At 39.5% G+C, this 25497-nt stretch overlaps 2 protein-coding genes across 2 annotated transcripts; both read right to left on the bottom strand.

Annotated features, from left to right (window-relative positions):
• Nucleotides 1-7741: 7741 nt before the first annotated feature.
• LOC124527167 (keratin-associated protein 13-1-like) lies at nt 7742-8281 on the bottom strand. Its single transcript, XM_047100415.1, has one exon. It carries the CDS (start codon nt 8234-8236, stop codon nt 7742-7744), a length of 495 nt encoding a protein of 164 aa, XP_046956371.1. The 5' UTR covers nt 8237-8281.
• A 5563-nt stretch (nt 8282-13844) lies between these two features.
• LOC124525915 (keratin-associated protein 13-1-like) lies at nt 13845-14357 on the bottom strand. Its single transcript, XM_047098547.1, has one exon. It carries the CDS (start codon nt 14328-14330, stop codon nt 13845-13847), a length of 486 nt encoding a protein of 161 aa, XP_046954503.1. The 5' UTR covers nt 14331-14357.
• Between the last annotated feature and the right edge of the window lie 11140 nt (nt 14358-25497).

The raw sequence follows: 25497 nt of genomic DNA, 5'->3' as shown, positions 1-25497 counted from the left end.
TCTAATTATTTTATGGGAGTTGCTTTTCATCCTGTTACTAACCATCTGGAAGATTCAACTCTAATTAATCATCTTAACAAGTAGCCAGGAGCTTAAAAACCATGACTTGGGATATTAAGATTTATGCCATCAGAAGATGTGTTGTCTATGGGTTATCTAGAAGGTATTTTTATTATATTTGCCCAATGTTGGCTAGGGGTCATTTGTATCCCAGTAAATATGTCCACTGGGAAGCCATACCGTAACCAAAAAAACATAATGGTTTTTAAAAAAGGAGAAGAATGTAGCTCATATCTGGATTCCAGACTTTTTCCTCCTCAATAACAGACAACATCTAGTACATATTTTTTGTTTGCCAGTCTGCTGCTTAGATATTCTCTTGAATTTTTCGTTGTCTGAAATTATCTTCAGTTTTGAAACACACATTGATTGAGCATAGCATACTAGGATGACATCTGTGTTCTTTCAGAATTTTGAATATTTCATTCAATTATCTTTGTAAATAATTCATATTTTAGTCCCATCATCACTTTTTTTTTTCCTTTTTAGAAGGAAATTAGCTTTCTTTCTCAGGTTTCCTAGAAACATTCCTGTCACTGGTGTTCATGAGTTTTACTAGCGTGTAGATGTATTTTCTCGATTTTTATCTAACTTTTAGTTGGCACTGTTTATTGACTTTGTTTTTGAAAATTTTTAGTGGTTTCTCCCCAACATATTATCTCCCCAATTCTCTCTCGTACCTGTTTTAGGATTCCAAAGACAAGTATGTTCAATCTTTTCGCTATGGTCCATATTTGCATAAATTCTTTTCACCTCTCTTTCTCTCCATGCGTTAGTTTAGATAAACAGTTCCTCAAACAAGAGCAGTTGTGCCTTCTATCCTCCAAGGAATACTGGGCAATATCTGGAGAGACAATTTTGGTTGTCATGACTAGCGAAGTTTCTGATCCTCCTACTTAAAACACCTCAATTGTATTCATTTCCTCCTACTTAAAACACCTGAATTTTAAAAATAGTCTTTTCCTAGATCTATCTGAGGGTCTAAGGAAATAATGAGTAGGATATTCTTTGAACCCTGATTATGGCACTATATAAGGATAATGTCTTTTTGTAACTTGTTTTTATTCCTTGGGACGTGCTGCTATTTTAGTCTCACAGGGGCTTCTTTAGCTATTTAGCCTGTGAAAGCTGAGAATGTTACCCAAAGAGTAAACATATAGTGTCCCCAACTTTATAGTGACATCCAAATGAAATAGTCAAGTCTGTTGCCATAAAAAGCTTTTTTTTTCACCTATATTTAGTTTGGGCTTGACTAAAGCACTAATAGGGCATCAGACACATTTTCCCCACCAAGAATATCTTTCCATACATATAGAAAAGTGGAATGACATTGGACCCTCATCATCAGATGCATGAATCTGGCCATTTTAAAATAAGATTTGGGTAAGCTCATTAGAATTTAAGACTCTTACATCTTTTTAAACTGGCTTTTAGTTTTTCTTTCATTTATCATACTAACCACGTAAACCTAAATGTTATTATTGTTAATGAAGTTCCTGATGAATCTGTCAACTACATAGTCACATTCTGTCTGTACACATAGATAAAATCCATTTTTTTGAAAGACACAAAATATACCCTAAGTCTCAGAACTTTATTCATAAGACCTAAAACTGTAAAATATATTGGGCCACCTGGGTGGCTCAGTTGATTAAGCATCTGATTCCTGGTTTTGCCTCGGGTCATTATAGTGCAGAGTCTGCTTAGGATTCTCTCTTTCCCTCTCTGTACCCTTCCCCTGCTTGAGTACACTCTCTTGCTCGGTCTCTCTCTCTCTCAAAACAAATAAACTTAGGGGCGCCTGGGTGGCTCAGTCGGTTAAGCGTCCGACTTCGGCTCAGGTCACGATCTCGCGGTCCGTGAGTTCGAGCCCCGCGTCGGGCTCTGGGCTGATGGCTCAGAGCCTGGAGCCTGCTTCCGATTCTGTGTTTCCCTCTCTCTCTGCCCCTCCCCCGTTCATGCTGTGTCTCTCTCTGTCTCAAAAATAAATAAACGTTAAAAAAAATTAAAAAAAAAACAAACAAATAAACTTAAAACAAAACTATAAAATATGGATGTCCAGTAACTATAGTTTGAATGAGAAAAATATCCATAGTCGGAAGAAATTAGACCAAATCCAGACTTCCAAAATTTACTCTGAGATGCAAATTGAGCTCTTATTAAAACAGCCACATCAAACTTAACACAAACTCTGGTCAATAATGTATAAATAATAACATACAAATATTTCAATGCCAGAATGCATTAGTTTATTGGGTTATACTTATTTTACTTTTTATCCATTTGGAAACAAATTTTCATGAATTCAATCTGTAATGCTGACATTATGCTCATTTTGGAATTAAGTCATTAAATTAAAACGGTGCAGGAATCAGTCTGTTAGACTATGATTGATGGAAAAAAGATTGGGTATGGAACTGGCGATCAAAGACTAAGATAGTTGCCACTGGAAATGATGAGCATGATGGAACTACATTTTGATGATTTTGCATAAATGTACTAGATCTCAACAAGTTGATTAGTGGAAGTCAGATAGATAGATAGGTTGAAAACGAGATGGCTGGAGGCTACTAGAAGCAAAATGTAGTGGCAGAAACTGGGTCTATAGCTCAGGGAGGAGAAATCATGGACTCCATAACCTAAGGGTCTGAAACCACTGGATCCATAGTCCAGTGAATGGCTGCTCCTAAATCCATGAGCCAGAAAGAAGCCATTGCTGGACCCAAAGTCCATAGATCCGGGATAAGTTGACTGGCAGGAACTGCAGAGCGGAGCAGGATGTCTGGCAGGGGCTGGACTCCATGCAGGATGTCTGGCAGCTTTGGGGCTCACAGCAGGTGTCCTGACAGCTACTGCAGAGAGAAGAGCACTGCCTATATTCTGGGAGAGCAGAGGTCAGTGCTGTAGACCAGATCGTTGGAGTAGGAAGAGCCACAGGAGGAACCTGGGTAGCTCAGGTAGGCCCCAAGGGAGGGGGAGGAGAAGTTTCCAGAGCAGCAGTTGTGACTCATGTTGAGAGTTGAGAAAATTCTGAGGTTTAAGGTGATCTTGTGCACGGGGTATTTTATACTCATCAATTGGCATGGCAGAGTCAGAGTATAGGTACAATCTTCTTATACCATCTGTATACCCTCTTCTGCATTTGTGTAAATCATCAATCTTCTCTGTCATTGCACTTGACTAGACTCGTACCTGTTGTACTTATGGGTGCTATAATTTGTTTTTATAACACAAAGCCAATGATCATTCCTATCTTAGAAATTCCAGAACTATTTGTCAGCGATCCTCAACCTGTTACAGCCAGGAAAGCTCCTTCTCTCCCTGGCTATGACTGCATGTATATCTATTCTTGCTTCGCTCCGGGATTCTTGCTTCGCTCCGGGATTCTTGCTGTCACTTTTCTACTGTGCCAAGTGATAAGTGACATAGATTTATTTTTTATAAGGATGCTTCTAATGATTGATTCTACTTGTCACCACTGATTTACATTCTCCAAATTTATTCTCCATCTATCACATACTCCATCTATCACATATTATTATACAGAACTTCTTACATCCAATGGAGGGAAGAAAAATAACACATAATGAGAAGTGGCTAGAAATAGGAAGGAGCCAGGCAAACATTTAAAGGCAAAGAGACTCAAAAAGACTGACTCGAGACGGTGTCACAAGAAGAGATTGACTCAGGCCATTAGAAGAGGGAGCAGGAGTGATGGTGACAATGTGGGAATCTGGGAAAAAGGAAAAGACAGGGATTTTAGGTATCTCTTCTATCTACTTTTAGCCTATGGAGATCTTTTCATCTAAATGCCATTTAAAACAAATAATATCTAATGTATTTTCACGTTCAGTAAAACCTTGGGTTGTGAGTAACTTGTTCTGTGAACGTTCCACAAGATGAGCAAACATTTGTACTAAATTGTAACTTGATAAATAAGCGATGTCTTGCAATATAAGTAGTATGTGATGCCGGATGTCACATGATCACAACTGAGCCAATGGTTCTCTCTCCTCTCTTTCTCTCTCTCTCTCACTGCAAGATTGTGGGTGATCATCAATGCAATGTCACATTTCTGTGAAATCTTCAAAAGGAGGCAAAAGCAAGTGTCATCGGATAGGTTCCTTGTTAAATTTGCACAAAAAGAAAAAGATTCCATTGAGCCAATAGATAGCAGTGATTCCATTAGTGACAGCGAAAGTCATCCTACACAGCAACCCTCCTTTCTCTCATCTCCCTCGCACCAGCCATGAAGGTTTTTAAAGTTAAGTGCAGGTTAATTTGTTTATTTTTCTTTATAATTTGTATTTTCTTTATTATTTTGTATTCTATTACAGTATGATAATAATTTTTATATGAATATTTTTGGGTTGTGGAACGAATCACATGAGTTTCCACTGTTTCTTATGAGAAAATTTGCTTCGATACACAAGTGCTTTGGAATACAAGCATGTTTCTGGAATGAATTATACTCACAAACCAAGGTTTTACTGTGTTTTCATTTGCATCACCCAAATTTTAAAAGAACCTGGGGTTCACCTCCTAGAACAACTTTTTCTTTTGAATAGTAAAATAACTGAGCATTAATTTCCAATGGGTTCACTATGTCAGATAAATTTGCACTGTAATAAATACTAAGAGAGATTGTGGGGGCTGAAGGAAAATCAACTTAGGTGGAAACAACAAATTTCAAAAAAAATAGAGAAACAACTTGGTAGTTGTATTCTTCAGGAAGCAGGCACTGAGACAGGGATAGAAGAACAAAACGTTTATAAAAGAGTAGCACCTGTGAATGAACAAAGCCATTCTACCACCTCTTTCAGTCACTGACTGCCATGAGAAAAACTTGACCTTGGCTAAAAGGGGAGGCAGAGCCCAAAGAAGCCAACAGAGAAAGCCTGTCAGCTGGCTTCCCTTGTCAAAGCCAGAGAGCTATTCCTCTTGTGCAGCAATGTGATGTGAGCTCCAGTGCCGATCTGTACCCATCACAGTCTGCTGGTGGCACCTTCAGGGTCAACGTGTCGGGAGAGAGAGTCTCCATGGCTCTGGTAGGCCTCTATTCCTAAGGGGAATAATAAAAGGGCAAGGCTGTGGCATGAAACACAGTCCCTGTCACTGCATTTGATCTTGTGGCTCTAGCTGGTGCTCACCATCGCCCTCGTTCACCATCCATGAAACATTTGCCTCGCCCTCCGTTACCGCCTCTGGTGGTCATGGTGGATTTCTCGGATGGTGTTACCCAAGACTTATTCTTGAGAAGCATGAATACTGATAAATGTACTTTTTTCTTGCGAGAATCACTGCATTTGACAAATCATGTCCACAGTTGGACGGGAGGTTCTAAGAGCCATCCAAGTAGATTCACTGAGCTGCACACGTATTCCCCCTTCCCTCACTGTAACAGTAACATTAGCACTTTCTACTGATCAGGGTCATCTACCCAGGGATAGATGGATGACAACTCTTTTTTATTTTATTTATTTATTTATTTATTTATTTATTCATTCATTTGCCTTCTGGTTCCTGACAATAAGGAGCCCAAAGAGCTCAGGCAGCAGCCATAGCTACGGTTCAGTGAGATGCCTGTTGTGTTCCTTAAGAAGTCTGCCTTTGAGAACTGGGTCTCCATCCTTGAAAATTCCAGCTGTAGAAATAGGAAGCACAAAGTTTTTAAATGAGTCACTGAAAGTAATAGTAGGTGGATACTTGGAGCTCAGTCTTTTGAAGGCATTGCCTCCATGCTCAGTTTTGCAGTCAGTACGCTGATCCAACACAGTATTAGGCAGGTAGCTTCAGGCTGCTGTGGTTTTTGCTAAAACCTGTGGATCTCGACATACACCGTCCCTACTGTAAAGTGGATTTCCTGATTGGTCGCTACAGTGGGAGCAGTCCCATGCTGGTAGATGGAGCTATTCATTAACTCCTGAATAATGGCGCTGCTGTGGTAAGCATAAAAAGCAAACTCATACTCTGAATGCATATCTACATGTTTGAGAAGGAACACTGATCTTTCCAGGGCAGAAGAGGACCACGTTCAACTTGCAACCAAGCTGCCAGTTGGTCTCCTTGAGCACTAATGTCATGGTGAGAGTTTAGCATTAGCCTCCGTTACTGAGATTGGACAGTCACAGGTGGCATAATGGTATCAGCTTTGTAAGTAGATTCTGCTTATGTTACTGTACCCATTCATAGCCTCTGGGTCATTTTGTGCACTTGTTCATCTTGCCAGCATTGTAGGGACTGCTGATGGAGGTAGGCTCACATCAACTGGCGGAGTCATTTTGTCTACTTGATTGTTTCTTCCACGGTTGATGCATTCCGGTGGGCACTAAGAAGAAATACACACTGTGTGTCCACCTGCGTGTGTCTATCCACATGCCTCTACACCAGATTCCTTTGTATCAGTATTCTAATATTCTCCTTTCCAGGTCCCTAATTAGCTGACCAGGTCAATTGCCACCGTCCAGGAATTTAGATGTATCAGATGTATTTTTTCCTTTTGTCAGCCAACACCAAGGTCCTGCATCCTTTGGAGGAAATATGCTCTATACTGCTCTTGAGATTATTATTCATATAAAGTTTAGGTATGCATAAAAAAGGATTACAGAAAGGAAGTGTCTTTAAAAATTTTTATCTTTTATTTTATATTTGAGAGAGAGAGAGAGAGAGAGAGAGCATGAGCAAGGGAGGGGCAGAGACACAGAGACAGAACCTGAAGCAGGCTCCAGGCTCCGAACTGTCAGCACAGAGCCCAACTCGGGGCTCGAACTCACGAGCAGTGAGATCATGACTTGAGCCGAAGTCGGATGCCCAACTGACTGAGCAACCCAGGTGCCCCAGAAAAGAAGTTTTAAAGAAATAAATGTCTAAAGCCCCAAATAAATTAGCTCAAATTCATCAATCTATTATTAGGTTTACAAAGTTTGCTCCCATAGACATGGTAAAAATTGACTTATTAAATACCCCCCCAAAAAGCAAAAACAAAACAAAACAAAAAAAAAACAAACCAAAAAACCAAAAAACAAAAAAACTCAAACACCTTACCCAGTTAAAACTAACAATAAAATTAGCATATTATTTGGAAGGCAGAATGAATGAGTTTATTACATTATGTTCATTTGGGTTTTCATCTCTTGTGAATAAAATGCATGAACAAGAGGGGTGCCTGGGTGGCTCAGTTAGTTAACCAGCTGACTTCTGCTCAGGTCATGATCTCGCAGTTCATGAGTTCGAGCTCCGTGTCGGGCTCTGTGCTGACAGCTCAGAGCCTGGACCCTGTTTCGGATTCTGTGCCTGCTCTTTCTGTCTCTCCCCACTCGTTCTCTCTCTCTCTCTCTCTCTCTCGCCCTCTTTCTCTCACAAATCAATAAAACATTTAAAAATTATTTTAAAAATAAATAAAAAATAAATACATGAACAAGAATCCCACTATTTCATTAACGATAATTCATGTTTATTAACATAAATTCCATTAATTGATCTCACCATTTATTTCATTCCACCAATTCTATCAACTAATCCAATAAAATTAATCGTTAAGTTCAGTATATGTTAGAGACAGGTTTTTGGGCCAGTGCTTTGTGGCTGGAGAAAAGGTGACTGAAGACTTTTTCCTCAAGATCATGAAGATGATAGGTTCCCTGTTTAGAGATTCGACACACTCCTCAAAATGTCTGCACCCTTAACAAGTGGATGTACAGAACCCAGATCCACAGGTTGGGTAACATGATGACTGACAGCTCCTGGAGGAGAAGTAGGTTGGGCGGCAGAAACTGGATCCATAGCTCAGGGAAGGGAAACCACAGACTCCATAACCCAGGGGTTTGAAGCCACTGGACCCACAGCCCAGAGAGTAGCAGCTTCTGGACCCACAGCCCACAGACCCAGAATAAGTCGTCTGGCAGGGACCGCAGAACGTGGAAGTCCTCGGGCGGGAGCAGGACGTCTGGCAGGGGCTGGACACCACGCAGGACGTCCGGCAGCTGGTGGGCTCACAGCAGGTCTCCTGACAGCCGCTGTAGAGGGAGGAGCCCAGCTGGCAGGTGCTGGGAGAGCAGAGGTCAGTGCGGTAGACCAGGTTGCTGGGGGAGGAAGAGCCACAGGAGAAGCTTGGGTAGCGCACGTAGCCCCCAAGGGACTGGGAGGCGACGTTTCCAGAACAGCAGCTGTAGGACATGTTGGCAGGAGATGGGAGTTCAGCTGAGTGACAGTGAGAAGGTTCTGAGTTTAAATGTCGCTTCCTAGACTGGGGCATTTATATACTGTCAACCATGGGTGTGGCATTTTTACAGTCACCTTTCCCACACTTGGAACCTCTCATTTTCCTATATGTACATCAGTGATATTTTCTCTAATTGCAGATGATTCCTTCCATCTTATATTTGTGGGAGAATTCATTGTGATGTAGCACCAAGCCGATGAACCATCTCAATGTCAGAAATGCTATGACTGTATGTCATTAATGCCAACTAATCACGACCAGGAAACCCCCTACTCTTCTCCTTGGCTGAGACTTGTTGTGCCTTTTGCCTGTACATTGGCTGGGGAATGCTTAGCTCTAAAGGCAGGGATTGAGATGAACCTCAGTGGAATAGAGGCACCTTATTTGTCACCAATGATTTTCTTTCTGTAAATGTATTTCATTCCCTAAAATTATTTCTTATACATTACATTACATTATATATATATACCTCTCAAATCCATTGGAAAGGGGAAAATAGATAACGATAAATTGACTGAGAAATATGATGGATCACAGAGAGAAATCAGGACAAGTGTTTAAAGGCAAAATGACTAAGCAAGATTAATTTGGGACAAAAATCTCAGTGGAGACCAGTTTGTACATGTGTGAAGAAACTCAGAGTCAAATACTCTTGAGGTGAAGGAAGGTAACTAGTGATACTATGGGTCTTTCCATCTGTGTATAATTTCAATAAAAACAGGTTCTGTATTAATATAGTTTATGGCTTTTCATATACACATTGTCCCTTTTATCACCTGTAGTTACAATGTGTCCAGTAATCCTGCTCTCCTAGGACGAGTCTTATTACACAATACTTTCTGGTCATTTTTATCTTTAGGTTCTTATCTTACGATTATCTCCTTCATTGTAAAAACATTTTTCCCTACTTCAGTTTTCTCTAAGATTATTTTTCTATTGTAAAATATCCAAATATTTTCTTTTATAGAGTTCTCCACATTAGGCAAAACTTAACTAAAATGAATCTTGAAGCATTTTCTCCGGTTGGAAAGACAATTACCTCAGAGGGGAACTTGTAATTGCAGGAGGCAATAAAAAAAGATTGAAATATAAGTGAATTGTCTAAATACTGTGCATAACACTAATAAAGTGGTTTGTGGTTCTTAATATACAGGTAGAAGTAAACAGTAATTAAGAATGATCATTAAAATCTCTTGAAAACTTACTAACAATTTTTGAAATTATAAAAAAATAACTTAAAGGATAAAATTCTAACTTTAAACATTTTATTACCTCTCCCAAAAGTGAGAAAAGTGTGAAAATTTATTATTACACAGAGAAAATGTGTAAGCAGAAATTTGAAATTATCAATAATTAAGTTAACTCTAATAGACTAAATAATCCGTAGAAAAGACTTAGACTATCAGACTGGACTAAAACCCAAAATTATTGTCTACTTAAAATAGAGTTTCTTCAATATAAGGAAACAGAGAAGTGAAAAAGTAAAAAGAATCATCAGGAAAAAGAAACAAAAAATGCTATCTCCGTTTTACTAACCCCAAAGTTTGCTGTATGACAAGACATGAAGATTATTAGATGTAATACAAGATATTTCTTCACAACCATTCTGTCAGCCTTTCAGGATGATATCCATGACTTTGTAATTCATTTAGAGGATACCCTAAAGCCACACCATCCAACAGACTAGCTACTATCCACATATATCAAGTTCAATTAACATCAATTAAAATTAAATTAAATTAAAAGTTTCATTCTCCAGTCATATTAGCCACGTCTCAAGAGCACAATAGATACACGTGGCTGATGGAAGCCATATATTGGAAAATGCAGATAAAAATATTTTCAACAACACAGGAGTTCTACTGGACACAGCTCCTTAGAGTTCACAGCATGCTTTGTTGACTTGCTAATATAAATGAACACTTTTACTATTTCCTGTCCAATGCAAGAATGTCAGAAATCCTTTTTTTAAATTTTTTTTAGTGTTTATTTATTTTTGAGAGACAGAGAGACAGAGCACGAGTGGGGGAGGGGCAGGGAGAGAGGGAGACACAGAATCTGAAGCAGGCTCCGGTTTCTGAGCTGTCAGCACAGAGCCCGACGTGGGGCTCGAACCCACAGACCGCGAGATCATGACCTGAGCTAAGTCGGATGCTCAACCGACTGAGCCACCCAGGCGCCCCAAGAATGTCAGAAATCTTAGGGTCAGTTATCTTTACCCCAATTCATGCACTATTATTTTTAATGACAGCTTCTCTTTTTTTTAAATTTATTTGTTTATTTTGAGAGACAGAGAGAGAGAAAGAACGAGAAAGGGAGGAGCAGAGAGAGGGAGAGAGAGAATCTCAAGCAGTTTCCAAGCTGTCAGTGCACAGCCCGATGTGGGGCTGGATCCCACGAGCCATCATGACCTGAGCCGAGATCAAGAGTTGGATGCTTAACCAACTGAGGCACACAGGCATCCCAATTCATGTATTATTATGTTAGGATATTCATTATTATAATTTCAGTTATGCTTATGTATATTGATAGGTATTTGCCTCCTTGTTTTTACGACCCAAATTTGCTTACATCTACCCAATATATATCTTTTGTTTACTCTTCATTTCTTTTTAGATCTTTTTTGTATGTTCTGGGGTTATTTTGCTTCTGACTATATATAACTTTTATTATATATTTTAGTTCTGGAAAGGTAGTGACAGATTCTTTATGTTTTTGATTGTCTGAAAATTCTACATTTCTCCTTTAGTTTTGAAACAAATACTCACTAGTCAAGTACTCTAGCTTTAAAGTGTTCTTTCTTCAGAAATTTGAGGATATTTAATTATTTTCCTGCTTTCCTTTTTCTATCTGTTTAGAATTCAGCTGTCAATCTTACTGCGGCTTTTTTGAAGGTAACTTGCATTTTCTTTCCCTGTTGGTGATTTTAAAGTTTTCTCTTCCTTTTTGTTCATCAGTTTTGACTCTGATGCATTCTCTTTATTTGTTAGTTTGAATATGTTCTCCAGAACAATCTCCAATTGTCTCTCCAGCTGTGTCTAATTTCTTCTTAATCCATTCAACAATTCTACATTTAACTTACTGCACTTTTCAATTTTAGAATTTTTAGTTGGTTATTTTAATATGTTTCTCTCTCTCTCTCTTAAAATCTTAAATTTCTCTTTTTATTTCCTAAAGTGACTTCTACCACATGATACATATTTCGGATTTAATCATTTCTTAACTTCTTAAAGCCTGGTGAATTTCCCAAGGGTATCAGATGATCTCTATCTACATCATCTATCTTTATCATCTATATATTCATCCGTATCTATATAAAAGTATATCTATAATTATATCTATACCTATAAAGCTATACCTGCATTTACATTTATATCTATATCTGTCTGTGTAAAGAAATTATTGAAGGTCGTCTCTATACCATACTAATCTAATCAAGCATTGAAATAATTTGGAACTGAGCTTTAGTTCATAGGAAGGGGTCAATATTTGAGGCTTACCCTAGTCCTAAGGTTTTGTTCAGAGTCTCAGACAATTTTTGTCAAAATCATTAGAAGTTTGTAACCTTCAGTTTTGGTTACCTGAGCTCATGAGTTGCATCAGCCTCTCATTTGGATTCAGCAATATTCCTAATCTAAAAATAGTCACAAATTCTGAGACTTTGTTGTTGTGGTGGTTGAAACCTCCCTGATGTTTTGTCCCTGGTAATTTCTGAACATGTCACATGTATTTTCTTTATCTAGATTTTTCTAGGCAAAAGATATTAATTCTGAATATATACTTTTTTCATTTCTAAGTATACCAATTTTTATCTTAGTCCCCCTTAGGAATAACTTTAAAATTCATAATTAATCCTTAGATACAATATTTAGCTTTTAAAATATGAAATAATGATTAGAATTACGAGAAATAGAAGTAAACGTCTGAGCACTAAACTATTTTAATGGTTTGAATGGAAGGGGGTGGAAACAAGAATTATTGTGGTTTAAAATGTAATACCTCTAAAAAAAAAACAAATAAAATGTAATACCTCTAAATGATGGAGTGACAGTTACTCATCAGCTATCTTTTTTTCAAAAATGTTAATGTTTATTTATTTTTGAGAGAGAGAGAGACACAGAGCGTGAGCGGGAGGAGGGGCAGAGAGAGACGGAGACAGAATCCGAAGCAGGCTCCAAGCTCTGAGCTGTCAGCATAGGGCCTGACGCAGGGCTCAAACCCATCAACTGTGAGATCATGACCTGAGATAAAGTTGGATGCTTAACCAACTAAGCCACCCAAGTGCTCCATTCATCAACTATTTTTAACCATGTATTCCATTGACACACCTCATAAATATCTCCTTCAACTGTAAGTTAACTGAATTTTCAGTAATTTCTTTTCGTTAAAAAAATTTTTTTAATGTTTATTTATTTTTGAGAGAGAGACAGAGAGACAGTGCATAAGCAGGGGAGGGGCAGAGAGAGAGGGAGACACAGAATCTGAAGCAGGCTCCAGGCTCTGAACTGTTAGCACACAGCCCAAGTCGGGAGTAGGTTCCTTATCAAAATCTATCTTTGCATTTTGATATTCCTGGAAATACTTTGCCTAAAAAAACAGAGAATGATATCATGAAAATGAAAGATAATATTTGCCCATGTTTTTGTGTGTTTAAATATGCATTAAATCACCATTCCTGATGGTACCAAATGCTTATTATCTTTTAGTTTGAAACATGAGTCAAAACCAAGGTGGAAATCATCCTTAGGAATTTAGATTCTTCACTCTAATGTTAAGGCATCACTCATTACACATACGTAGAGAAGATCATATTGAGAACTCATCAGTGACATTACAGGTGCTTATCACCTTTACTAAGAAAAGGTGGGTGACTTCAAGCCAAACTACCTAAAATTAATACATAGTCATTTTCATTTGTGTTCGATTCCATTTTTCTTTCATGTGCAAGCCTCACCATATAAATCTAAACATTATTTTTGTTCTCTGCATTCCTTATATAACTATCAGCTAGTCTGCTACCTTACCACTTCTTGTGAGGAAATCAATGCCATTCCTGAATCTGAGATTTCCATTCACAAAATAGTCTTCCACTACCTGTAGTTTGAGTAAGAAAAATGTCTGAGGTCCCTCAAAATTAGTTCAAGTCCCCAATTTCTCAAGATTTCCAATCTATTTCCAGGTGCAGATAGATATTTTCATATCTTCTTTATCACAGTAAAAAAACTTAGCCAATAAACAACTAACAACAATAAACAGCTGGATATCAGAAGCAGTAAGTTTATTAGATTATAGTCATTTGGTTTTTCATACAATTTTGGAAGAAAATCCAATAATATGAATCTTATCTGCAATTCAGACTTTAGACCTTATGTTCAGGGAGTATATTCATTGGAGAATTTTTCAAATAAAATCTGTCAGCCAGTATTTGGGGGCAGACACTAGGTGAGAATTTGATAATCAAAGAATAAGAAGCTACTTCTTCCTGCAAGTGATGAAGAGAATAAAGGTTATGAGTAGAGGTATTGGTGAGATGAACAATAAGGTTAGAAATTTAGTAAAGTGATCAGTAGAAGCCAGATCTACACATTGGTTTGTAACAAGAAGACTGGTAGGTCCTAGAAGTCAAGAAGGATGGGTGACAGAACTGAGATCCATAGCTCATGGAAGGGAAACCTTGGACTCTGCAAGCCATGGGTCTGAAGCCACTGGACCCACAGCCCAGAGAATAGCAGCTTCTGGACCCAAAGCTGGCAGACCCAGAATAAGTCGTCTGGCAGGGACTGAAGAACGTGGAGGTCCTCGGGAAGGAGCAGGACGTCTGGCAGGGGCTGGACACCACGCAGGATGTCTGGCAGCTGGTGGGCTCACAGGAGGTCTCTTGACAGCCGCTGTAGAGGTTGGAGCCCAGCTGGCAGGTGCTGGGAGAGCAGAGGTCAGTGCGGTAGACCAGGTTGCTGGGGGAAGAAGAGCCACAGGAGGAGCTTGGGTAGCGCAGGTAGCCCCCAAGGGACTGGGAGGCGACGTTTCCAGAACAGCAGCTGTAGGACATGTTGGCAGGAGATGGGAGTTCAGCTGAGTGACAAAAGATTCTGTGCTTGAATATTGCTTCTCAAGTAAGGCATTTATATACTCTCAGCAATGGGTGTGGCACTTTACAGTGCCATCTTTTCCAGATTTGGAGTCCCTCATTTGCATACATGTAACTCAGTAATCCTCTTTGTAATTGGAGTTAACTAATTCTCTTCATCTTGTATTTATGGGTGCACTCATTTTATAGCTCTATGTCAAAGAATTACATCCATGTTACAAATGCTATGACGATATGTAATTAATGCGTACTCCGTCATGGCCAAGGAAGCCCCTCTTATTTTTCTGGTCATGACTAGTTGTACATGTGCTCAGATTTGGCCGAGGAATGCTTTCTTCCTAAGGTGGGGATTTCGAGGCAGTCATCTCCGTTTTGTGTCAGTGTCTGAGAAGCAGAAATCTGGTCTTGATGAGGAACCTTCTAAAGATTGCCCCTACATCAAGCCATTCATTTACTCTCTCTAATATAATTTTGCATTCAGTACCTACTATTAACAATGCTTACTATGTCCAGTCTAGAGGGCTGTTATAACAGGAAGCCAAAGAGATTGAAATAGAAGTTAGAAATGGGCATAATCCTGAACAAATATGTTGTAAAAATCTACTGTTTAGAAAAAGAAACAAGATACAGTGGTAGAAAGAGGGACAGGACTATCTGGAACTTCTTCTATCCCCCTAGAGAACTTGTGGATATTCTGTCTTTTAGTGCAATCATTATCATATTGGTTCAAAATGAACTTAATTCATGGCTTTTGTATGATACATTTATATGTGCAAAATTTCCTGGGGTCTACCTTTCCATAATACTTAAAATTTTGAATGCTTTCTGAGTATCTCCAGTCATGGCAGATTCTGTTTTTCTCCCTGATTTTGGTACATGATTCTGTCCCTGCTTTCTAACTAGACAGGACCCCAGCTTGCAATCTTGAAGTTTATAATTTGGGGGGACCTCTTTAAGAAAAAGAATACAACATTATGAATATAGTAGGAGATATAAACACGAATGCTAATTTAGAATAAAAATAATATTAGCAAATACAAACTTACAGGATGACAATAAAAACACAAATATCACAAAATCAAGACAACAATATGATATCAAAATCATCACTATCATCTGTAACATTTCCTCTATATTTATGGCCTGCATAGTCTTTGATCACTTTCACATATGACAATGATTTTGTCAACATCATTTTCTGTAGAAAGAAGAGAACATAACTCACTTTTTCTTCCATAATTATGTACCAAAAAATACTCAAATTATCTCTGATGACACAGAAAAGGTCCTTTCAACATTGCTATCTATTAGTAACGCCACATCTGTAACGTCCTGTGTGGTTTCTCCTCAGCTGATGCTTCAATCCTGGGATCAGGCTTATCTTAGCCTGGTGTCCCTGCCTCACCTCCCCATCCCAGTCTGCCGGCCCTGGAGGCTGACTTGTGTGAGAATCAATCAGCTATGGATCCTCAATTTTAGTGATCTTCTACTGGATAGCCGAGTAGTGTCTTGGTTTAATTGTTCTTGAACTCAAAACTCCCTGAAGTTCTTTTATTTCTTTTCTTTTTTTTTTTTATATGAAGTTTATTGACAAATTGGTTTCCATACAACACCCAGTGCTCATCCCAAAAGGTGCCCTCCTCAATACCCATCACCCACCCGTCCCTCCCTCCCACCCCCCATCAACCCTCAGTTTGTTCTCAGTTTTTAACAGTCTCTTATGCTTTGGCTCTCTCCCAGTCTAACGTCCTTTTTTTTTTTTTTTATTTCTTTTCAATTTATTTGTTTTGAGAGAGAAAGAGAGAGAGAGAGAGGCAGAGAGAGAGGGAGAGAGAGAGAATCCTAAGCAGGCTGCATGCTGTTAGCGCAGAGCCCGACACAGGGCTCAATCCCACGAATCATGAGATCGTTACCTAGGCCGAAGTCAAGAATCAGATGCTTAACAGACTGAGTCACCCAGGTGCCCCACACCTCCCTGAAGTTCTGAGGTTCATCAGGTTGATTCTAGGAGCCAATGGTAATACAGGCAGCCTTCTGGATCCACCTACAGCCCCAGAACTACTACAAGGGCAAATGATCGACTCCCAGACTATGGCAGCACAGCCAGAGCGGTGGGTTCCCCCGAACCTCCCTGGAGGAGTGGAGTGGAGCCTTGGAAAAGGTCAGACAAAGACCCCTAAAGAGGACCCTCATGTTCAAGCTTCATTAGGTTAAATATGTCTCTGTCTTTACCTTAGTTGCTCTATCCAAGATGCTTCAACATGTGCTGGTGATATCCCATCTGAGATATTGGAAACCTGCATGCAATGCCCAGGTCTCTCTTCAATATACCTTCCATGGAAACGTCTCTGTCCAGAGTCCCAACCTAACTTTCAATAATTGCATTGTTGTGGTTTGTTGTTGCTTTTGTTATTTTTCTCTGGTCCTCTTTGACTCCAAGTTTGTTTTAACAAAGGAAAATATCTGATAGAAATATCACATCGTTTGAGTCTCTTGCCGTTTCCTGCCAATTTCAAGATCAATGAACTGATGCAACAGACACCAAAAGTCAAATATGTGGTGTCAGACACTCAGAAAGTATAGTGCGGTGGCTTATGGCATTGAGTTGTAACTCTACTTGATAAAATGACTGTACAATTTTACTGTATATGTTTAAATTAACAACTTTCCTCATGTAAAAGCAGGTTCCGTTGCAGCGTTACAAAAAGAAGCGCTCTACAGGACTTCTATAAGTCCAGGGAAAGATGAAGTAGCTACATTCACATCAAACAGCCACTTTTAAAAAGTTTATCTTACGATCTTTACATTTTGAATTTTTCTTTCCTACGAGCTCCCAACTACTGAAACAAGAGTCCTAGCCTACACAATGCTGTGAGCACCATGCCTTTCTCAAATACTGGTTTTCAAAGAACTTCTTCAAAAACGGTTGTCTTATCACAAGTAAGAGTGACCCTTTGCTCACTGGATATAGGACAGTTGTTAACCAAAATAATAAAGTTAGCAAAAATTGTCCACAGTGACACAACCCTCCTGCTGTCCTCACAGGCACACAAGGATGCCCTTCTCTTCCGCATACATCTGACTCTCCTCGCGTCAAGGAGGAGTGTTATACCGGTTGAGATCACAGATGGCAAACTGTCAGGTCCTCTACCAAATCCAGCCCACACACCGGTTTCTTCATCACACAGGTATAGGTCCCCACAGGCTTTTCATCAGACTCCAAATCAGTCGCCAATATTTAAAAATCAAAAGAAATCACACAGAATATGGAGGTCTGACATCTTCTAAATTTCTGACATTCTGGTTATGCTGGGCTCCCTTGCTTGCGGCTGCCTGGAACAGACTACAAACTGCCCCATTCAGAGAAGATGTGCTCCGCCCCCCACTTCCTTACAACTTCAGTTACTCCTCTTTATTTAACAGCTCCGGGGCCAAATTTCAGCGGCCACTAGTCATTAAGCCCACACTATTATTTTGTTGTGTTAGTTAATGTCTCTATCACACGTGGGAGAAGGAGAGGTAAATGGAGAGACTTTGGGTTTTAGGACATTTTGTGAAAACACACTGCCTGGGCACTTGAAGGATAGTCTTCCATATTTAATAGAGAAATATAATGTGTCCACGTTGGCGGATTGGGACGTAAAACGTCGATCATGAAACAAATCACAGGTCAGATGGACCACCTCACTTATGTTTAAATACTTTACACACCAACAGAACTTGACATGGTCTTTAAATACTGGGCAACAACTTAAATCAGTGGTGTCTTAATTCTGAATATGCAACAGAATTTACAAAGGGCCATTTTAGACATACGAACCAAGCAGAAAATAAACAATTTTATTTATTGACTTAGGTATGTATGTATATATGTATGTATGTATATATGCATTTATAATTTTGGGGAAAGCACAAGCAGGGAGGGCTAGAGAGGGGGGACAGAGGATGCAAAGCAGGCTCTGTGCTAACAGGCTGACAGCAGTGAACTCAATGTGGGGCTCGAACTCACAAACCGTGAGATCATGACCTGAGTTGAACTCGGACACTCAACCAACTGAGCCACTCAGGTACCCCCCAAAATGAACAATTTTAAAAACCAATGATTGAGCTCCTCAGGCCGTTCCACATGTGGTTCTAATGTACCACCATGGTTAGATTAAAGGGTTAACCAAGTTAAATTAAATTAAATTAAATTAAATTAAATTAAATTAAATTAAGTTAAATTAAATTAAAGGGTTAACATCTAGCCAGGAGCCCACAGGAGATGCTCATAGCTGCGTGACATCATACTACATGCCTGACAACTGTAACCACCTCTGTGCAGGGATTGTCTTTCCAAGAATATAAAGTACAACATTACAGAGAGAGAAAAGGAAATCTATTTTCTGCTTATAACATCATAATTCTGTTGTAATGGGCAGTTGCTGCTAATAACACGCTGCACCCTCTCTTCTTGCTACTGTGCAGATATAATAGCTGTTACGAATGCTGTTGTTTGGAAATGTTGAAGATGGATTTAGTAGCATTAATATCCATCCTGCAAGATGCAGCACCCTAGGGTTTGAACAAAGGCTACGTGTCACTACCCAGCGACATTGTGCAGATGGCCTCATGATGAGTAGTAATGACTCACTATAAATACAGGAGAGAAGAATAGCAATTGTGACAGACTGTGATAGCTAAAATGGAAGGCAGAATAAAAAGGGATTTTGCATTAGAAATCGGATGTGGAATGTATGAGTGGAAGGAAGTGCAATGGTCTGTAGTACATCCATGTAGGTGCTCCATAGACATATGTTGATTGCATGTAAAGGGAAATTGTCTTCATGTTTTAAATGCCTTAAGCAAAATAAATCATGTAAGAGTGTTATGTAAATATTTATTTTTGTTCCTTCTTTGATTGGGCAGCTTAGTGAAGGTTGACTATGTGTATCTATCGGACACAGAAGCTTTTCTACTCCGAGGCCACGGCTCAACTAAGACCCATAGGCTTAATGTTTTCCAGATGATAACAAGTTTTGACCCAGTGGAAAGTAGTGAAATGAAGAGAAAGAGTAGAGACTAGTAGACGTGTGTGTGTGTGTGTGTGTGTGTGTGTGTGTGTGAACACCTTCCTCTCCTGCTACTTAGTGGAGGTCTGGCCTCTTCCTGAGGCTGGCGTGTCCCTGTCTCCTGCTTCATTTCCTTCTCTCCCAAGCCTTTGCTGACTGAAAGCACAGGAGTGGCATATAGAAGGCAATTCCTTATTTACTCTGCATTTATTCATCTAACCTCTGGAAAGTGACATAGGATTAGGGGAGCTCTCTGTTCATGAATTTCTTCCCTTTCCAGTGCAGGGGTGAGAGGGGACGGTACATGAGCAGGCATGGGTCGTGGCATGCAGAGGGGAGCAGGAACAAGAAAGGTAGAGGAAGAAGTTATTCCAGGGCACTTCTGGATGTTCAGCGGCTTCAAAGTAGAGGGTACTTGAGGTTTCTTGGTCCCCAGGGCTCCTTTACTCTTATAGTTAGGCAGGAGCCCTAGACAGAAAGACAGTTGATTTTCTCTAGAGAGGACCTTGTTTAATACTGCTTCATTGACTGAGCTGTGTCACGGTGGCTGGCTGGAGGCACAGACATAGCAGAGGTCATGGTTTCCCGGTGTCTGTTGGAGGCAACTGGAGAGAGCACCAACATCAGGGACACCTCCAACCCAGGGTCTTGTTTTGGTGTCTTTGCTTAACTCCACTGTCTCATTTTCCCATTTCAGTGCTTAAATTCTATGATGCTAAAATTTGGTTCTGGTGCCCAGAGACTAATTCCTTTGCAAGTTCTGCCCCATTCAGAGTAGACTCAGGTTTCAATGAGAGGGGATAAAGGCTGTAAAACAAAGTTTAGCTCACGTATTCCTCAGGAAGTGTTGTCCACGGGTTACGTCTTTCTTGCTGGCTACCTTTCTTGACATTGACTTTTTAACTCATCTTAATATCAGGATCTGATTTGTTTGTAGAGATCTGGAATTCCAAATAAATAAACAAGGTAATCTCGGGGCATTGTAGAATGGACTATGTTTGATCACTCAAGATTTGAAACTCTGGTGCGTTTCAGTAATGCCTGTTAAAACATGCAGGTCAGAATCCCACCAGCACAGAGGTGGCTGTGGGGAAAAGGCCTTCATGACTGAGAGAGAAGGTAATGTGAAAACTCAAAAGCAAAGCCTGGCATTGCCTTTCCCAGCACTATGATCTTGTGCCATTGACTTGAGCTCTCTCTGCCCCCACTTTTCTCATCTGTGACATGGGAATAAGGGTATCTCTTGCATTGGGTTATTATAATATTATAAAAATTAAAAGAGATAATATAGGTAAAATACCCACAAAATTGCCTGGCAATTAGCATAGAGTATATGTGAATCTTTGCTCAAATAATCCAAGAAACCATTTCCCAAGTGCTTCCGAGGTATCGAATTTGAGAATCGTTGCTGTAAATATCTTAAATACATTTTTATTGTGTGAGTCATTCTTTTTTTATTGCCTGAGTCATTCTTTAACAAAAGAGCAAAATGTTTATAATTAAATGAGAAACTTGGGATTTCCAAAAGTACACTTGCTTAAAAATAAGAGTATAGCAATTGCAACCCTCTATAGAAAGCGCTGTTTTAAATTTTCAGAAGACTGATCAGCAAAACCAGTGATAAATGATCTCTTAAGTTAATGGCTTAATGCTGTGCTCACATGCTATGTTTCTTATCCCTCTCGAATGTCCCTTTCTTTCTCTTCCCAACCATCCCTTACTTCCTTCCTTTTCCTTTTCTCTTTCCCCCATCTTTATGTTTCACGCACCACTTATCTTGGTTGAGCCGTCTAGACCAGTAATACTGTCAGACCAAAGAAATGTTTCCATGTGTCCCACTGATTAATGTTGACCCTCCTCTATACTTACTTCCAAGAGTAGTTAAGCATTCCTATTCATTTATCTTACAATGCTTGCAGTTTAATTAGTTTTGTTGGTATTTTATTTCATTGTAGATCAGACTTTTTTGAACGAAAAGTTTCTAGCTCCCATTTAAAATTTCGCAATCTCCATGTCATAATGCCTTTTTAATCAAACATTCCCAAAGGCAAACAATTTCAAGATGATTTGCAAATGTGGCCCTGATGACACTGTTCACAGCTGCACATATCTGACCTTTACAGTTCTTAGTCTGTTGCTTTTCCAGAGTATTTTAGGAATTGCCAGCTTCATGCATCCCATCTTAATTTCCCAGATACAGTTGACCTAGAGGAAGGACCACCCTCCTCCCCTCAGTTCCTGTGTCACCATAGACTTGCAGTAATGTTTATTAAGAAGATGATACAGGCAGTCTTATTATTGGCTTTATTATTTTTACTTGTTGACAGTTGAAAATACGTGATCCTCTGTTCATGAACCCAGATTCTGCTGCTTGGTTCCTTAGGAAACATAAATAGAAGAGTCTGGTACCTTGTCAGTATGAGACACTAGGAAGTGGAGGGTCGCAGGCACCCTGCGGTGCTGCATGGATGGTGATTACCGGATTATTGGCCATGAAAATAGTCACCTTTGTCCTATATGTGAGAAAGGGATGATCTGTGTCTCTTAAGTAAACGAATAAAACATATTCAGCCATGTCTGTGCAGAGGGAGATCAATTTCCTTTTCATTAGATAACTGATTTAGTGAAACCCCGGAGGACTCTACCAAGTTGTTTTCCTCATACACACACCCAATGGAAAGGGTTTATAAAGTTCCTGAGGAGACAATTCACCCCAAGTCCTCATTAGACCTAGAAAAAATTGACGTTTGGAGACACTATCTAATCAAAATTTTAAAATGCCTTTTTTCCCCACTTTAATGACTGTTTGTCTCTTGTTATGGGTTAAATTGTGTCTCTCAAGATTCATATGTTGGAGTCCTAAACCCCATTACCTCAGAATGTGACCTTATTTGAAGATAAGGTCTCTAGAGAAGCAATCGAGTTCAATAGTGAGGTCATTGTGATGAACTGTAATCCAATATGACTGTTGTCATAAAAAGGGGGAAATTGGGGCAAAGAGATATTCATGCATAGAAGGAAGGAGATACTGAGAGACCCAGGGAGAAGAGGGGTGCCTAGAAGCCAAGGGGAGCAGCCTGGAACGGATCCTTCCCTCACTGCCCTTAGAAGGAACCAATACTGCCAATACTTAGATCTAGGTCATGCAGCTTCCAGAGCTGTGAGACCATGCATTTCTGTTGTTTAAGCACCCAGTCTGTAGCACTTTGTCAAATTAATACATCCTTCATCTGTCAGAGGGGGGGGTCCTGTCTTCCCAGGAATTGAGTGACCACGGTCATTGACTTCATCTTCCCATGTCTACCAAGTTTCTGCTGGTCACCAGGGAACCTTCCAACTATCGTGTGCCCACTTCTTATCACGCTTCCTCACCAGTCCTTCCAGAGGATGGGACCATGAGCTTGGGGCTGTGGACTCTAGTTTCCAGTGTCTGGGCTGTGGATCTGTGGATCTGAGAACTTCCCCACCTCTCATGTTGAATTGGGCCTCTTGACACACCTGTTGTTTCTCTAGGAGAGATCTGTCTCCTTTTTCTTGACCAAAATGTGTTCAGAGGTCCATAAATCAGCATGTTGTATTTCTAAGATCTCAAACAATGAATTTTTAAAAACTTTATTACTAAGGAAGCACTAGATATTTTAAGTCAGGAACTGCCTATCCATTTCTAATAAATGAGACCTATTTTAATTCACTGACAACCTATGCCACAAATAGAAATATGCAAGTTGCTACTTCCAAAATTATCTTTCTTCCCGACCTCACCCCCAACCCCCTTCCTTTCCCTTTCTTAGGACACATTTTATTTTCACTACTTTCTGGATCATCTCTTTCTAGTATGTCACAAAGGAATAGAAAGACCACCTTATGTTACAATAATTTACTTAACATAGAGATTTGGCTCATGTTTCTATTTATTTCAGTGTGTTTTATATGTTTTTAATCAATTTTCTTTGGCATGAAAATGCATTGGTTCTGCTTCCCTTAAGGTACGCTAACCATTTAAATGTAAGGTATAGGGTTTCTGGAGAATATGCAAACCAGGTGCCTCAGATATTGAAATCACTGCTACAGTTAGATTCTTAATTAGATCTCCTTTTTCTCTTTTTGCTTCTCTTTCTTGGTCTCTATCCAAACTTGGAGCCCCAAGCAAGATATTTTCTAAAAAGCCCAAACAATGATTAGCTTCTCCCCATTCCTCATGAGATAAAGCAAAGAGTACAGCTTAAGAAATGTGCTGAGAGAAGATCTTTCTTTTGTTCTACCTGCTTCATTTGAGACCTGTGTTGTCTCAAAGAAACAGGATCCAACCTAACTCTTATCATCCAGAAATATATTCCAGGTCCCTAACAGAGTCAGTTGGGGAAAATTTGAGAATGGATTTGGTGCTAACAATCAGACTATAATGATCTCATAGACTTTATTCATTTGCCCATTTGCTTATTTATCTGTTTGTTTATTTATCTATATATTAACTCATCTATTCAAAATTAGTAAATATCTATCTTGTGTAAGAAACTCATGTTTATGAGAGCAAATGAAATGAATAGAATGAGTGAGCGAGTGAATGAATGAGTAAATGAATAAATGAATGAAAAGAATGGAATTTGGGGGCACCTGGGTGGCTCATTCGGTTAAGAGTTCAACTCTTGATATCAGCTCAGGTCATGATCTCATGGTTTGTGGGACCAAGCCCCACGTCGTGCTCTGCACAGAGCCTACTTGGAATTCTCTCCCTCTCCTCTCTCTCTGCTCATCCCTCACTTGCTCTGTCTCTCAAAATACATAAATGTTTTAAAAATTGGAAACAAAGGGAATTTGGAGTGAGACAAACATGAATGTGAATCTTGATTCCATTACTTAGGTGAAATTATCTTATGTAAGCTTTGTTTGCTCTGCTTCTGTGTCTGGAAAGTGTAAACAACAGTGGAATGTATTTCTTAGGAGAATTAAATTAGTTTGTATATATTTAAATTCCTGGAATAGGTTTTTTTCATACACATTGATCCTACTTCCTTTCCTTTCCATGTAACTTCTATGTTATTCCATATCCCTTTGTTCTGATCTCTCTTCCAGGAAATCTCTTTCTTACCCAGGATGACTTTTCAGGCTAACTTTTTCAACTTCTTAGTATTTGCATCTGTGCTTTCTCCGATATGAGTTTGCTTTTAATTATTAGCAGTCTTCAACCTGACTTTCTGTAGCTTCGTATGCTCATGATATGTGGCATGTTAATTAGAAATTAAAGTGATTTTCAGGGTTGACTCACAGAAAAGCGATGAACATTTTTGAACCAAGGGGGATCTTTTCAGAGAAAAGTTAGAAAAGGCTTCATGGGAGCCATTATTTGAGGGGGACCTAGACTGCAACTCTGGAGTTGCAGTTGAATCAAAAGAAGGATATATTCTGAAAAGACATAAGGATTTGTAAAGGTTATATAATCAGGGTGGAATTAAAATAAAATGTTTATTGAGAGAGAGACAGAGAAAGAGATGGAGAGAGAGAGAGAGATTCCCAAACAGGCTCTGCACTGCCATTGCAGAGCCCACACAGGGCTTGACCCCATGAACCATGAGATCATGATCTGAGTCAAAGTCCAGAGTTGCACACTCAACCGACTGAGCCACCCAGGCGCCCCCAGGGTGGAATTTTTTTTATATTTTTATATTTTCTTTTAGGGGAGATAGATTTTGAGTATCACTGATGTTTAGGGTGGTGGCATAAAGTTGTAGTAGATCTTAACTGATTTTCTGCTTTGAATTAGTAAGCATAGACAACAGTGTAATTAAAATGTATTTTCAACAGGGGCGCCTGGGCGGCTCAGTCAGTTGAGCGTCGGACTTCAGCTCAGGTCATGATCTCTTGGTCAGTGAGTTGGAGCCCCTCATCAGGCTTTGTGCCAACCACTCAGAGCCTGGAGCCCGCTTGAGATTCTGTGTCTTCCTCTCTCTCTGCTCCTCCTCCGCTCGCGCTCTGTCTCTCAAAAATGAATAAACGTTAAAAAAAAATAGAATTTATTTTCAACACAATTGTTGAAACGAGAAAAACTGAAACCGAGAACAGGTACTGTGCATGCCCCA

The sequence above is a fragment of the Lynx rufus genome, unplaced genomic scaffold (assembly GCF_022079265.1).
Source record: "Lynx rufus isolate CCGP_SWC_20201006 ecotype Redwood Valley unplaced genomic scaffold, mLynRuf1.p SCAF_5, whole genome shotgun sequence".
NCBI classification, from domain to species: Eukaryota; Metazoa; Chordata; class Mammalia; order Carnivora; family Felidae; genus Lynx; species Lynx rufus.
The sequence above is the reverse complement of the archived record's forward strand: the minus strand, read 5'-3'. Positions and strand labels throughout refer to the sequence as shown.

Excerpts from the sequence above, each read along its gene's own strand:
- LOC124527167 (XM_047100415.1), bottom strand. The coding sequence starts at position 8,236 with ATGTCCTACAGCTGCTGTTCTGGAAACGTCGCCTCCCAGTCCCTTGGG.
- LOC124525915 (XM_047098547.1), bottom strand. The coding sequence starts at position 14,330 with ATGTCCTACAGCTGCTGTTCTGGAAACGTCGCCTCCCAGTCCCTTGGG.